The sequence below is a fragment of the Cherax quadricarinatus genome, chromosome 16, assembly GCF_038502225.1.
Source record: "Cherax quadricarinatus isolate ZL_2023a chromosome 16, ASM3850222v1, whole genome shotgun sequence".
NCBI classification, from domain to species: Eukaryota; Metazoa; Arthropoda; class Malacostraca; order Decapoda; family Parastacidae; genus Cherax; species Cherax quadricarinatus.
In genome coordinates this window covers 46,597,682-46,614,875 of record NC_091307.1, presented here as the reverse complement: position 1 = coordinate 46,614,875, position 17,194 = coordinate 46,597,682, and the positions used below count along the sequence as shown (strand labels likewise).

The window sequence follows — 17,194 nt, the reverse complement described above, 5'->3', positions numbered from 1 at the left end:
TAGGTGAACAGTATTTAGATAAGGCTAAAGAGGTTTTTGTGGCATTTATGGATAAGGAGATGGCGTATGGCAGGGTGGATAGAGGGCAATGTGGCAGATGTTGCAGGTGTATGATATAGGAGGTAGGTTACTGAAAGTAGTGAAGAGTTTTTACGAGGACAGTGAGGCTCAAGTTAGAGCATGTACGAGAGAGGGAGATTATTTTCCAGTAAAAGTAGGCCTTACTCAAGGATGTATGATGTCACCATGGTTGTTCAATATATTTATAGTTTGGGTTGTAAGAGAAGAGAATCCGAGGGTCTTGGCAAGAGGTGTGGAGTTAAAAGATAAAGAGTTAAACAAAAGAATCAGTGGGAGTTGTCACAGTTGCTCTTTGTTGAAGACACTCTGCTTTCAGACGCTTCTGAAGAGAGGCTGCAGAGGATGTTGGATGACTTTGGTTGGGTATCTAAAAGAGGAAAATTAAAAGTGAATATAGGAAAGAGCAAGGTGATGAAGATAAAGATTAGGTTACGAAAGATGGGATATCAAATTGGAGGGAGAGAGTATGGAGGAGGTGAATGTATTTAGATATTTAGGACTGTACTTTGCCAGCAGAAGGGTCTGTGAAGGATGAGGTGAATCATAGAATTTATGAGAAGAAAAGGGTGAGTGATGTACTTAGGAGTCTGTGGAGACAAAGAACTTTGTCCTTGGAAGCAAAGAGGGGAATGTATGAGAGTATAGTTTTACCAACACTCTTATATGGGTGTGAAGCAGGGGTGATGAATGTTGCAACGAGGAGATGGCTGGAGGCAGTATAGATGTTATGTCTGAGGGCAATGTGTGGTGTGAATATAACACAGAGAATTCGTAGTTTGGAAATTAGGATGAGTTACAGGATTAATAAAACTATTATCCAGAGGGCTGATCAGGGGTTGTTTAGGTGGTTCGGACAGCTAGACAGAATGGAACGAAACAGAATGACTTCGTGAGTGGATAAATCTGTAGTGGAAGGAAGGCGGGGTAAGGGTCGACCTAGGAAAGGATTGAGGGATGGGGTAAAGAACGTGTTGTGTGTGAGGGGCTTCGACTTCCAGCAAGCGTGCGTGAAAATATTTGATAGGAGTGAATGGAGACAAATGGTTTTTAATACTTGACATGCTGTTGGAGTGTGAACAAAGTAACATTTATGAAGGGATTCAGGGAAACTGGAAGGTCGGACTTGAGTCCTGAAGATGGGAAGTACAATGTCTACACTCTGAAGGATGGGTTGGAAATCTTTAGCACAAGTACTTTCACACTTCTCAGTGCGTCATCACGAGCTATGCATTGTTACAAGGCAATAGCTGGAGGAGTGACGGGAAGTTTTCTCAGAGTAGCACAGTGCGGGTTTATCACCTGCCACAGCCTCTCTCGGAATGTGAGCCAACGGTTTGGTGCCACCCAGCACCACCACCATTCCCATCTCTCTATACGGGATAGGAGGGCTGTAGATAAATGGTTCAGAGAACCGACACGTTGATAAATTAGACACATGTGTCGAATTTATCAACGTGTCGGTTCTCTGAACAACATATATATATATATATATATATATATATATATATATATATATATATATATATATATATATATATATATATATATATATATATATATATATATATATGTATATATATATATATATACAGAGAGAGAGAGAGGCGCTCCACTACTCTTCTAATAATCTCCATAACTGTGTGTGCGTATGTGTGTACTCACCTAATTGTGGTTGCAGGTGTCGAGACTCAGCTTCTGCCCCTGCCTCTTCACTGATAGCTACTATGTCCTCTCTCTCAGCTCCCTGAGCTTTGTTATACCTCGTCTTAAAGCTATGTATGGTTCCTGCCTCCACTACTTCACTTGCTAGGCTATTCCACTTCCTGACGACTCTATGACTGAAGAAATACTTCCTAACATCCCTTTGACTCATCTGAGTCTTCAGCTTCCAGTTGTGACCCCTTGTTTCTGTGTCCCATCTCTGGAGCATTCTGTCTCTGTCCCCCTTATCTATTTCATGAAGTATTTTGTATGTCGTTATCATGTCTGCCCTGACCCTCCTGTCCTCCAGTGTCGTCACGCCGATTTCCCTCTACCTTTCTTCGTAGGACATTCCCCTGAGCTCTTGGACTAGCCTTGTTGCAAACCACTGAACTTTCTCTAATTTCTCAACGTGCTTGACCAGGTGTGGGTTCCAAATTGGTGCTGTGTACTCCAGTATTGCCCTGACGTACACAATGTAGTGTCTTTAACGATTCCTTACTAAGGAAATGGAACGCTATTCTCAGGTTTGCCAGGCGCCCATATGCTGCAGCAGTTATCTGGTTAATGTGTGCTTCCGGAGATGTGCTCAGTGTTGTTCACACCCTAAGTTCTTTCTTCTTGAGTGAGGTTTGCAGCCTTTGGCCACCTAGCCTATACTTTTTCTGCTGTCTTTTGTGTATGTGTGTGTGTGTGTGTGTGTGTGTGTGTGTGTGTGTGTGTGTGTGTGTGTGTGTGTGTGTGTGTGTGTATGTGTGTGTGTGTGTGCGTGTGTGTGTGTGTGTGTGTTATAATGAGTACCATATTTCCTTCATAAGGTAAGAGTAAAGTGGACATTTAATGAGAATGCTAATGCACTCATGTCTTACCCAGAGGTTAGTGAGAGAGAGGGAGGTGCTGACCGTGATCTTGGTTGGGGAATTTACACATGAAGTAGAATTTGGCATGTCGTATTTCAACCAGTAATCAAAGAAGCCCGCCTCATTCATCGACAAGATTCTGGAGATTAAACTGAGATGTAAGGGCGTATATGATTCTGGAATGAATAAAGTAATTACAGTATATTTCGTACATAACGAATTAAAATTAACATTACTTAAAAAAATTAACATGAGAGAGGCTTAAGAAAAAAGTATTTGTATTTTTTGTAAAATCCGACATAGACAAGGATGTCAGCCACAGCACCGTGTCTTCCTTTGCAGATGACACCCGAATCTGCATGACAGTGTCTTCCATTGCAGACACTGCAAAGCTCCAGGCAGACATCAATCAAATCTTTCAGTGGGCTGCAGAAAACAATATGAAGTTCAACGATGAGAAATTTCAATTACTCAGATATGGTAAACATGAGGAAATTAAATCTTCATCAGAGTACAAAACAAATTCTGGCCACAAAATAGAGCGAAACACCAACGTCAAAGACCTGGGAGTGATCATGTCGGAGGATCTCACCTTCAAGGACCATAACATTGTATCAATCGCATCTGCTAGAAAAATGACAGGATGGATAATGAGAACCTTCAAAACTAGGGAGGCCAAACCCATGATGACACTCTTCAGGTCACTTGTTCTATCTAGGCTGGAATATTGCTGCACACTAACAGCACCTTTCAAGGCAGGTGAAATTGCCGACCTAGAAAATGTACAGAGAACTTTCACGGCGCGCATAACGGAGATAAAACACCTCAATTATTGGGAGCGCTTGAGGTTCCTAAACCTGTATTCCCTGGAACGCAGGAGGGAGAGATACATGATTATATACACCTGGAAAATCCTAGAGGGACTAGTACCGAACTTGCACACGAAAATCACTCACTACGAAAGCAAAAGACTTGGCAGACGATGCACCATCCCCCCAATGAAAAGCAGGGGTGTCACTAGCACGTTAAGAGACCATACAATAAGTGTCAGGGGCCCGAGACTGTTCAACTGCCTCCCAGCACACATAAGGGGGATTACCAACAGACCCCTGGCAGTCTTCAAGCTGGCACTGGACAAGCACCTAAAGTCAGTTCCGGATCAGCCGGGCTGTGGCTCGTATGTTGGTTTGCGTGCAGCCAGCAGCAACAGCCTGGTTGATCAGGCTCTGATCCACCAGGAGGTCTGGTCTCAGACCGGGCCGCGGGGGCGTTGACCCCCGGAACTCTCTCCAGGTAACTCCAGGTAGCTCCTTCAGTAGTATTACTGAGTACAGGAGGCCAATGGATCGTTCTCCGGTGTTGTGTACCTTGACCGCACTAAACTTGACAGTATAAACAAGTAACCCGCACGTCAAGGAAACATGTGACGACGTTATGGGTCACTGTCTAGAATAAAGAGTGATTGCTTTGTATAAATATTTTAAAAACGACAAATTGATAAATGAGACACTTGTGAAAAATTTTGGAATGTTTATTCAGGAAACGTTTCACCAACCAATATCTTCTTCTGTCTAATATATAGAATAATGATATAAGATTACGAGGAGTTTGAGGTAATCAGTCCCTCATTCTGGAGTAAATGTGTACAGTACAGAAAGAGTTTATATACTGCAGACAGGTAGCATCACCAGTGGAAGTAGGTCACTATATAGGTTAGGCAATCGTTGAAGAATTCTCTACATAAATATTCCAAGTTATTCCTGTACCTGCAAAATTTTTATATTGGTGACATCGACAATATTGCTTCACTTCACCTATCTGCGGAATATATGCCAGTTCCTGCAATATTAATATACTGAACACATTGACTCAAGGCTGATTTGACTGATTACCTCAAACTCCTCCTCATCTTCCACCCTTCTTCTATGTATTGTAACGCAACAGACTGATGCAACGTTTCTAGAATAAAGATTAGCAAATGTTGCACAAGTCTCTCGTATATGAACTTCTCACGGTTTTTAAACTATTTAAAAAAACTTCTGCCAGACAGCAACATCTTGGGGTCTTCATGCAGAAAATTCTTCAAAGTTTGTCCAACTACATGCATGACTTACACTAGTGGATTTTTCTACTGTTCTCGCTACCTACTACTGCTGTGACTCACCTCTCTACAGTATATATGCTCCTTCTCAGCACATATGTTGTGATGTTATCTTGATTAATGAACTCAACACATCGACTCAGGTCAGAGGGATCAAGTACCTGAAACTCCTCCTCATCTTCCAACATATTTTCCTGTATTGGACTAAAGCCTCAAGCCGGTGAAATGTTTCAAGAATAAAGATACCGAGATGTTGCACATGTATCTTATTTATCAGTATATGGTTTAAAATTAATTGAAGTGCCCAGACAGTTAGTGTTATAACAGAGGCGAATTGTTAATTTCTGTCTATGATATTAATCCACCATGTTTTAGCAAAGAATCTGATATTAAGTATGCAAGTTAAATTATGTTACCACTTACAATTACTTGTAAAGAATAATATAAAATCGATGATCATGGTTAGATTAGTGACTGATTAATACTCTTATTACTTTTTAATAATTTTTCTCTCTCAAAGAGAATGATGTTCAATCATTTCGTATGTTATATAGTGGCTGGCTGTTATTTTCCAAATAAAAGAGTGGCAGTAAATAATTATACCTTATATTAATCCTATAAATCATCATACCGGACACAAGCTGACGCTAGTTGCTGTTGAAGAAAAATTTCTAACTACAGCGAGTGACACAAATAATATTAGCATGAAGGAGCACTGTCGAAGGCTAACTGGAGCATGCCAGAGTGCTACCAAATATATGTATCCTGACACACATACAGTTAGACACAGGGAGACAAAAAACTGAAGGTTTTGTATACGAATGCGGATGGAATAACAAATAAATTTGAGGAGAGGCATGAAAGAATCAAGGAGACATCCCCAGAAATCATAGGACTCACAGAACCGAAACTCACCGGCATGATGACAGACGCAATCTTCACACCCGGATATCGGATCCTGAGGAAAGATAGAGGGAGCAGAAGGGGAGGAGGAGTTGCACTGCTCATTAAAAACCAATGGAGACTTAAGGAAATGGAAGGAATGGACGGAACGAGTGAAAGGGATTACATAATGGAACAATTCAGCCTGAGAGCTATAGGATGGTAATTGCAGATTCTAGGGACCCTCAAACTGAAAAGAAACAAGAATGTTGTCCTAACTAAACCTAATGGAACACCACTACATCCCACTGACACAGCTAAAAAGATAAACGACTTCTTCTCAACTATAGGGTCTAATCTCGCCCCCCTCAGAACTACAGAAGGCCAAGAGAAGAATGTGAAGAGTGCAACTGAGTAATGGTGGGGACACTAGCTGAGGTGGCCAGAAGAACTCACACGGGTAGAACAAAGTTACCAGTAGGCTTATAAACGACAACCAGCATGCTTGTCGTTGATAAGTCTACTGCAGTTTCATGACTAGGTGACGGAAGAATGACACGAGAGAGAGAGAGAGAGAGGTGTGTGTAGATTGCAGTTTCTAGGACTGCAAGAAGGTCTTCGACACAGTTCCTCACAAGAGAATAGTGCAAAAGCTAGAGAATCAGGCATGTATGATAGGAAAGGCACTGTAATGGATCGGAGAATGCCTGACAGCACGGCAACAATGAGTCATTCTACGTGACGAGGTGTCAGAGTGGGTGCCGATGACATTCATATATACCATGACATTAATTTCTGCCAAAAACAGCACTGGTCCTGCCAGTGCTGTTTTGGTATATGAAAATGACATGACAGAGGCGACAGACTCAGAAGTGTCCCTGTTTGATTATGATGTGAAGATAATGAGAATTAAATCAGCCTATAGTTTTCATCGTACTCTTGTCTTGGTCTCCTGCTGTTTGGTGACAGGTTGCACATCACTGCTATCATCACTTTCAGACATTCGGTCTGCAATGTTCCTATTATGTAGTCGTCTGCTTCCAATCTGACCAGTCCTCCAATCTCCTCTAAACTCCATTGGTTTCTGATGAGCAGTGCAACTCCTTCTTTCCCCTTGCTCCCCTGTCTTTCCTCAGGACATGATGTCCAGTCCGAAAGATTGCGTCTGTTACCACCTCCATGATCTTCGTCTCCTTGAGGATATCTCAATGATTCATTCTTACTACTACTTACTATTATTTGTTATTGCAGCTATGGTGGTGTACAACACCTTCCGCTTACTTTCCAGTACTCTGTTCTGGGGTGGAAGAGGTGGCTGCAGGTTGAGGGTGTGGAAGGTAGGGCTGGATATAATGGCAGGCTGCTGTTGTGGTGGTATTAAGGCTGGAAGGAGTGAGGGCTGTGGGTGCGGAGTGTGGCTTGTTGCTGGGTATTGTATTTGGTTGGTGTGGGGTGATTCAGTGGATGGTTCTGCTGGCGGTTGTGTTTGTTGTTCTAATACTCTTCTACTCATAATCTTCTCCAAGTGTGTGATTGAGTTTGCGTGTGCCTGTGTGTGTGCACTCGCCTAACTGTGGTTTTTTGTGTGCTTGTGTGTGTGTGTGTGTGTGTGTGTGTGTGTGTGTGTGTGTGTGTGTGTGTGTGTGTGTGTGTGTGTGTGTGTGTGTGTGTATGTGTTAGTTAGTTTTAGTTACCATTTTGTCCTAGGCACATGTCAATTAGACACTTGGCCTGTTGTATATAAGAGTGTGTGTGTGTGTGTGTTAGTTACCATTTTGTCCTAGGCACATGTCAATTAGACACTTGTGTGTGTGTGTGTGTGTGTGTGTGTGTGTGTGAGTACTCACTTAGTTGTGGTTGCAGGGGTGGAGTCATAGCTCCTGGCCCCGTCTCTTCACTGGCCGCTACTGGGTCACTATACCTGCACCATGAGTTTTATCATACTTCTTCTTAAAGCTATGTATGGATACTGCCTCCACTACATCGCTTCCCAAACTGTTTGACTTCCTGACTACTCTGTGACTAAAGAAATACTTCCTAACATCTCTGTGATTCATCTGAGTCTTCAGCTTCCAACTGTGTCCCCTTGTTGCTGTGTCCCATCTCTGGAACATTCTATCTCTGTCCACCTTGTCAATTCTTCTCAGCACTTTATATGTCGTTATCATGCCCTCCCTATCTCTACTGTCCTCCAGTGTGTGTGTGTGCGTGTGTGTGTGTGTGTGTGTGTATGTGCGTGTGTGTGTGTGTATATGTGTGTGTGTGTGTGTGTGTGTGTGTGTGTGTACTCACTTATTTGTTGTTACAGAGGTCGAGTAATAGCTCCTGACCCTGCCTCTTCACTGATTGCTATCAGGTCCTCTCCTGCACTGCTCCAGGAGCTTTATCAAACCTAATCTTAAAACTATATATGGTTCCTGCCTCCACTACATCACTTTTTAGGTTATTTCACTTCCTGACAACTCTATGACTAAAGAAATACTTCCTGACATCCCTTTGTCTCATAGGAGTCTTCAACTTCCAATTATGACCCCTTGTTTCTGTGTCCCATCTCTGCAACATCCTGTCTTTGTCCACCTCGTCAATTCCTCGCAGTATTTTATATGCAGTTATCATGTCTCCCCTGACCCTCATGTCCTCCAGTTTCGTCAGGCCGATTTCCCTTAACCTTTTCTTCGTAGGATAATCCCCTTAGCTCTGGGACTAGTCTTGTTGCTAACCTTTGCACTTTCTCTAATTTCCTGACGAGCTTGACCAGGTGTGGATTCCAAACTGGTGCTGCATGCTCCATGATGGGTCTGACGTATATGGTGTACGGAGTTTTGAACGATTCCTTACTGATTTATCGGAACGCTATTCTTAGGTTTGCCAGACGCCCGTATGCTGCAGCAGTTATCTGATTGAAATGCGCTTCAGATGTGCTCAGTATTATACTTACGCCAAAATCTTTTTTCTTGAGTGAGGTTTTCAGTTTCTGGCAACCTAGACTATACTCTGTCTGCGGTCTTCTTTGCCCTTCCCCGATCTTCATGACTTTGCATTTGGCGGGGCTAAATTCGAGGAGCCAGTTGCTGAACCAGGCTTGTAGCCTGTCCAGTTCTCTCTGTAGTATTGCCTGATCCTCGACCGATTTAATTCTCCTCATTAACTTCACATCATCTGCAAACAGGGACAATGCTGAGTCTATCCCTTCCGTTATGTCATACACCTATACCAAAAACAGTACAGGTCCTAGGACTGACCTCTGTGGACACCCGCTCGTCACAGACTTCTCGTCACATCTCGGTCGTTTCATGTGATCTCTCTTCCATCCTTCTTCAGCCTGATTGCCTGGTCCCAGACTTTTGTTTTCGTCCTGACGAGACTGTACAATAGCTCCGGTTCGGACTTGACAGCCAGTGTGTCAACCATTGTTCTGTTACTCTCATCATATTCTTGGCCTCCTGCTATTTTGTGGTGGTTTATACATCACTGCAATCACCACCATGTGACCTTCAGTCTGAAGTGTTACTATTATGTAGACCTTTTCTTCTACACTGTCTCCTCTTTCCACCTCCTCAAAATCCCATTAGTTTTTGATAAGCAGTGCCACTCCTCCACACACACTGTTCCCTCTGTCTTTCTTCAGGATCTAAAATCCAGTTTGAAAAATGGCGTCTGTCATAATTCCTATTAGCATGGTTTCTGTGAGTGCTATGATGTTTGGTGATGCCTCTGAGATTCTTTCGTGCCACTTCACCTATTTATTCGTTATTCCATCAGCGTTGCGTACCATGCCTTCAGTTTCCCCTCCAATATTGTATTCCGGGGGGTTTGTGGGCCTGGGGGTTCGCGGCCTGGCAGGGTACTATGGGATTCTACTTCGTAGGGTGTGGGGGGAGAGGGCTGTGAGTGTGCAGTGTGGTTTGTATTAGAATAATATGTTTGTCAGTGGAGTTCTGCAGGTTTCTGTGGGTTCTCTGTGTCTGTGTGTTTGTGTGACTGTGTGTTTGTGTGGGTGAGTGTGTCTGTTAGTGTGTAGTCACATAATTGTGGTTGCAGGGGTCGAGTCATGACTCCTGGACCCGCTTCTTCACTGGTCGCTACTAGGTTCACTCTCTCTCCCTGCTACATGAGCTTTGTCATTCCTCTTCTTAAAGTTTTGTATGGATCCTGCCTCCCCTACATTACTCTCCAAACTATTCCACTTCCTGACAATTCCATGACAGAAGAAATACTTCCTTACATTCCTGTGACTCATTGAAGTCTTCAATTTCTAATTGCGACCCATTGTTGCTGTGTCCCATCACTGGAACATCCCGTCTCTGTCCACCTTATCAATTCCTCTTAGTATTTCGTCAGGTCGTTTTCTCGTAACCTCTCCTCGTAGGGCATACCCTTTACCTCCGGGACTAGTCTCGTTGCAAACTTTTACACTGTCTCCTATTTCTTGACGTACCTGACCATGTGTGGATTCTGAACTGGTGCTTCATACTCCAGTATAAGCCTGACGTACACTATGTACAAAGTCCTGAACGATTCCTTAATGAGGTGTCGGAACGCCATTCTTAGGTATGCTAGTCTCCCATATGCTGCAGCAGTTATATAGATGATGTGCGCCTCGGGAGATGCATTAGGCTCACCACAAAATCCTTTTCCTCGAGTGACGTTCGCAGTCTTTGGCCCTGTAAACTGTACTCTGTAGTCTTTGTCCTTTCCGATTTTCACGATTCTGCTTGGTCTTTCAACTTTTGCACTTTTCTATGTAACTGTGTCTAAAACCATCTTACATTCCAAGAAAACGCAATCACGGTTCCCTGAAACAGTGTTGGTTGTCAAGAATCATTTCATTCATTTCAAGGTGCTCCACCACACTTTTATTGAATATCTTTTCTATCACTTTGCATACTATACATGTCAGTGGCACTGGTCTGTAGTTTAGTGCTGCGTGACTGTTTTCTTCCTTAAAAATTAGGATTACATTTCCTGTCCTCCACACGTTAGGTAGTGGCACTGTTTCGATTGATGTGTTGAAGATTTTTGTTTGTGGCACACACAGCGCCTCTGCCCCCTTTCTCAGGACCCACGGAGACATGTTATACGGCCACATCGCCTTTAATTAAGGTATCTTTTTCACTAGTTGTTTCTTCACCTCCTCCTCGGTTGTATTTATTTTGTCCAGCAATTGATTGTGTACACCACCACTCTCTTGTTTAGCTTATCACGTACTTCTCTGCTATTTCTTCTGATTTCTCCTCCTTCATTCTTCAGCTTGATGCTTCAGGTCAGACATAAGAACATAAAAATATAAGAATGGCCCATACTATGCAGGTTCGTATCAAAACGACCCCTACCCAGACCTACCCAAGAATTTACTCCCGTACTTAATGACACCAATCAAACCCAGCCCCTCCCACTCATATATTTGTCCAATCTCTTTTTAAAGCCACACAAAGTCCTAGCCACGATCACCCTACTGGGAAGATTGTTCCACGCATTCACACCTCTGTTAGAAAACCTGTACTTACCTATGTCTTTTCTAAATCTAAATTTATCCAACTTAAATCCATTATTTATGGTACTTACCTGGTTCGACACCCTCAGTACTTTATTAATATCTCCTTTGTTTATGCCCATCATCCACTTATACACTTCAATAATATCTCCCCTCATTCTACGTCTCTCCAGAGTGTGAAGATTTAAGGCTTTAAGTCATCTTTATGCAGTAGATTCCTTACACAGTAAATCATTTTAGTCATTCTTCTCTGTATGTTCTCCAATGAGTCAATATCCATCCTGTTGTAAGGAGACCAAAACTGAGCGGCATAATCTAAATGTGGCCTCACTAGTGATGTATAGAGCTGTAAAATAACTTTTGGACTTCTGTTACTTATACTTCATGAGATAAATCTTAGTAATCTGTTAGCTTTGTTGCGCACACTTAAGCACTGCTGTCTTGGCTTTAGATTTCTGCTTACCATGACTCCCAAGTCTTTTTCACATTCTGTATGATCAAGCTCTACTTCACCTAGATTATAGCTTCGAGGGTTATTTTCATTACCAAGGCCAAGTACCTTACACTTATCCACATTGAACTTCACCTGCCATTTTTCAGACCAAGACATTAATTTGTCCAAATCCTCCTGGAGTTCATTGCTATCCTCCCCAGAATGAATCATATGGCCTATCTTGTATCATCCTCAAATTTGCTCATGTCACTCGTAATCCCTTCATCAAGGTTATTAATGTAAATTATGAATAAGACTGGCCCTTAAACTGATCCTTGTGAAACGCCACTAGTGACTAATCCCCATTCAGATTTGACCCCATTAATGGAAACTATCTGCTTTCTGTCGGTAAGCCATGCCTCTGCCCATGCTAGAACTTTACCTCCTATACCATGAGCTGCCGCTTTTCTTAAAGAGTCTCTTGCGAGGTACTCTATCGAAGGTTTTACTAAAATCCAAATAAACAATATCATATTCTTTATCACTGTCAACTGCCTCAAATGTTCTATTGAAGAACGCCAGTAAATTTGTTAGGCTGGAACGACCTCTCGTGAATCCATGCTGAGATTCATTTATCAAGTTATGCTCTTCAAGGTGACTTCTGATAATGTCAGCTATAATTGATTCTAATAACTTGCCCACTATAGATGTCAGGCTTATTGGACGGTAATTTGAAGGAGTGGACTTATCCCCTGATTTGAATATAGGAACCACATTAACCATCTTTCACAACTCTGGCACAACACTGGTAAGGATGGACGCATTAAACACACTCGTTAATGGCTGACTAAGCTCCATCTTGCATTCCTTAAATACCCTGGAAAACAACTCGTCGGGCCCTGGGGACTTATTTTGCTTCAGTTTGTCTATCTGTTTGATAACCATGTCCCTCGTGACAGTAATATTAGTTAATCTGAATTCATCAGGAACTGAATAATTGTTAATTTTTGGAATCTCATTTATGTCTTCCTTTAAAAACTGACAAAAAATATTCATTAAATAAGGGACACATTTCCAGTTCGTTATCCGTCAGCTGTCGATTCCCAATTTTCAGAGAACCTACTTTTTCCTTCACCTTCGTCCTATACACTTGAAAGAACCCCATTGGATTAGTCTTTGATTCATTAGCAACTTTAATTTCATAGTCACGTTTAGCCTTTCGAATCCCCTTTTTACTTCTCTTTTAAGCTGAACATATTAGTCAGTAAGGATAACCTCTCCTCTTCTGATGCGCCTGTAAATTCCCCTTTTCTCCCCTAATAGATGCTTTAATCTACTGTTAACCCATTTGGGATCGCTATTATTAGACCTAATTTCTCTCTGAGGAATGTATATACTCTGGGCGGGGGGTATTATTAAGATAAAAATCATAAGAGCAGATCCCTTCATAATCATAAGTATGATAATCGTCAATAAAATCATTAGCTAGATAACCCCAATCAAGATTAGACAGGTGTTCCCTAAGTCCATTATTATCAGAAGATGTTAGGTAAGACACATATGCAACAGTTAGGTATCTTTATTATGAAACGTTTCGCCTACACAGTAGGCTTCTTCAGTCAAGTACAGAAAAGTTGATAGAAGCAGAAGATACTTGAAGACGATGTAATCAGTCCATCACCCTTAAAGTTTTGAGGTGGTCAGTCCCTCAGTCTGGAGAAGAGCATTGTTCCATAGTATGAAACAATATGGAGAAGAAGTGACAGGATGGAGCTTTTTATAGCGCCAAGATGTGAGACGTAGGCCACTAGGAGAGGTAAGAACTCAGATGTTGAGATGTCAGGTCCCTCTCAAATCCAGCCCCTCTCACTAGTGGAAGTTGTCGAAGTTGATTGCAGGTCTGTACCAAGATACCCTTGTGTTGCAGTGTCTGACAGATTGAACATTAACATGGTATAAAATACCGACAGGTTGTTAGGTAAGACACATATGCAACAGTTAGGTATCTTTATTATGAAACGTTTCGCCTACACAGAAGGCTTCTTCAGTCAAGTACAGAAAAGTTGATAGAAGCAGAAGATACTTGAAGACGATGTAATCAGTCCATCACCCTTAAAGTTTTGAGGTGGTCAGTCCCTCAGTCTGGAGAAGAGCATTGTTCCATAGTATGAGACAATATGGAGAAGAAGTGACAGGATGGAGCTTTTTATAGCGCCAAGAGGTGAGACGTAGGCCACTAGGAGAGGTAAGAACTCAGATGTTGAGAAGTCAGGTCCCTCTCAAATCCAGCCCCTCTCACTAGTGGAAGTTGTCGAAGTTGATTGCAGGTCTTTACCAAGATACCCTTGTGTTGCAGTGTCTGACAGATTGAACATTAACATGGTATAAAATACCTACTGTGTAGGCGAAACGTTTCATAATAAAGATACCTAACTGTTGCATATGTGTCTTACCTAACAACCTGTCGGTATTTTATACCATGTTAATGTTCAATCTGTCAGACACTGCAACACAAGGGTATCTTGCTACAGACCTGCAATCAACTTCGACAACTTCCACTAGTGAGAGGGGCTGGATTTGAGAGGGACCTGACTTCTCAACATCTGAGTTCTTACCTCTCCTAGTGGCCTACGTCTCACCTCTTGGCGCTATAAAAAGCTCCATCCTGTCACTTCTTCTCCATATTGTTTCATACTATGGAACAATGCTCTTCTCCAGACTGAGGGACTGACCACCTCAAAACTTTAAGGGTGATGGACTGATTACATCGTCTTCAAGTATCTTCTGCTTCTATCAACTTTTCTGTACTTGACTGAAGAAGCCTACTGTGTAGGCGAAACGTTTCATAATAAAGATACCTAACTGTTGCATATGTGTCTTACCTAACAACCTGTTGGTATTTTATACCATGTTAATGTTCAATCTGTCAGACACTGCAACACAAGGGTATCTTGGTACAGACCTGCAATCAACTTCGACAACTTCCACTAGTGAGAGGGGCTGGATTTGAGAGGGACCTGACTTCTCAACATCTGAGTTTTTACCTCTCCTAGTGGCCTACGTCTCACCTCTTGGCGCTATAAAAAGCTCCATCCTGTCACTTCTTCTCCATATTGTTTCATACTATGGAACAATGCTCTTCTCCAGACTGAGGGACTGACCACCTCAAAACTTTAAGGGTGATGGACTGATTACATCGTCTTCAAGTATCTTCTGCTTCTATCAACTTTTCTGTACTTGACTGAAGAAGCCTACTGTGTAGGCGAAACGTTTCATAATAAAGATTCCTAACTGTTGCATATGTGTCTTACCTAACAACCTGTCGGTATTTTATACCATGTTAATGTTCAATCTGTCAGACACTGCAACACAAGGGTATCTTGGTACAGACCTGCAATCAACTTCGACAACTTCCACTAGTGAGAGGGGCTGGATTTGAGAGGGACCTGACTTCTCAACATCTGAGTTCTTACCTCTCCTAGTGGCCTACGTCTCACCTCTTGGCGCTATAAAAAGCTCCATCCTGTCACTTCTTCTCCATATTGTTTCATACTATGGAACAATGCTCTTCTCCAGACTGAGGGACTGACCACCTCAAAACTTTAAGGGTGATGGACTGATTACATCGTCTTCAAGTATCTTCTGCTTCTATCAACTTTTCTGTACTTGACTGAAGAAGGCTACTGTGTAGGCGAAACGTTTCATAATAAAGATACCTAACTGTTGCATATGTGTCTTACCTAACAACCTGTCGGTATTTTATACCATTTTAATGTTCAATTTGTCAGACACTGCAACACAAGGGTATCTTGGTACAGACCTGCAATCAACTTCGACAACTTCCACTAGTGAGAGGGGCTGGATTTGAGAGGGACCTGACTTCTCAACATCTGAGTTCTTACCTCTCCTAGTGGCCTACGTCTCACCTCTTGGCGCTATAAAAAGCTCCATCCTGTCACTTCTTCTCCATGTTGTTTCATACTATGGAACAATGCTCTTCTCCAGACTGAGGGACTGACCACATCAAAACTTTAAGGGTGATGGACTGATTACATCGTCTTCAAGTATCTTCTGCTTCTATCAACTTTTCTGTACTTGACTGAAGAAACCTACTGTGTAGGCGAAACGTTTCATAATAAAGATACCTAACTGTTGCATATGTGTCTTACCTAACAACCTGTCGGTATTTTATACCATGTTAATGTTCATTATCAGAAGAACGGAAATCAGGGATTTTTACTGCATTATCATTATTCTTGTATTCCCAGTTAATGCTAAAAGTGATGGATTTGTGATCACTTGCACCAAGCTCTTCAATGATCTCCAGATTATTTAAGAGTGTTTCCTTATTTGACAAGACTAGGTAGAGCAAATTATTACCCCTGGTCGGCTCTGTTACACACTGCTTCAGAAAACAGTCCTGAACTGACTTTATGTCACTGGACTCCAGATTACCGGTCAAAGAATTCCAGTCAATTTGACTAAAGTTAAAGTTCCCTACTATCACTATGTTATTGTGTCTAGAAGCCCTAACAATTTCGTACCAAAGAAGTCTCCCTTTATCGTGGTCCAAGCCTGGAGGTCGGTATATTACACCTAGAATTAGTTTTTCTTGACCCTCTAAAAACTCTACCCAAACAGATTCTCTTACTAGTCCATCTATTTTTATACCTGGTTTTTATGCAACAATTAATATTTTCTCGTACATATAAAGCAACTCCTCCCCCCTTCCCATTACATCTATCCACATGGAGCAACTTAAACCCCTGACTATTACACTCAGCAATCATACCCCGACTCTTTAAATCATACCAGGTTTCAGTTATTGCAACGACATCAAAGTTCCCAGGACATGCTACCAATCGTAGTTCATTAATCTTATTTCTTGCACTTCGACTGTTTTTTTCTTTGGCACATTTTTCCTATTCACCTTTGCTTTTACACAATTTCTGAAATTATCATTACCCAGCGTTACTCCATGACTATTATTAAATATTAAAGCTATCGCTGCTGTCATTTTCATATTGTCGCTGGGAATCCCTCCTTTTCTGTTTCTGGCTTTTCGACTAATCTCCTTATTTTCCTGGGTCATTTGCCTTATATACTTCTTCCATTCCCTAGTGCACTTAGTTTTGGCCTCTCTACAACTTTGGGTTAACCAAGGGCTGGTCCTGGCCCTCTCACTATTTCTGTTGCCCTTGGGAACATACCTCTTCTCTGCTTCCTTTGATATTGTTGTCCCATATTCCATCACATCATTTATTAATTTTTCTGTCAATTCTCTTTCCCACTGAATCTCATGTAGGAAGTTCTTCATGCCCGTGTTGTCCCCTCTTTTGTAGTTTGGCTTCATTCGTACTAACCTTCCTTCTTCCCTCTCCACTTGTAACTCTACCATGTATTTGAGGTTCAGGGATATGTGATCACTGGCTCCAAGGGACCTTTCATATGTGAAGTCTTCAATATCTGAACTAATCAAAGTGAATACAAGGTCCAGTATTGCCTGATCGTCCTCTCCTCTCCCTCTCGTAGTATCCCTAACTTATTGATGCATGAGATTTTCCATAATCTTCGCCCTTCACGTTTCTTTTCCCCGATGTGGCTTCAAGGTTTCCCAGTCAATTTCCTTCTGATTGAAGTCA

At 41.9% G+C, this 17,194-nt stretch overlaps 1 protein-coding gene across 1 annotated transcript in view; it reads right to left on the bottom strand.

The window, feature by feature from the left end:
* Positions 1-334: 334 nt before the first annotated feature.
* The window catches only part of LOC138852785 (probable glutamate receptor), an 83,065-nt gene continuing 66,205 nt past the window's right edge, over positions 335-17,194 (bottom strand). Inside the window, exons 8-9 of the mRNA XM_070085661.1 lie at positions 2,652-2,781; positions 335-448 (exon numbers count right to left, since the gene is read on the bottom strand). Of these exons, the coding sequence (XP_069941762.1) occupies positions 335-448; positions 2,652-2,781 (244 nt within the window). The remainder of the gene's footprint in view (positions 449-2,651; positions 2,782-17,194) is intronic.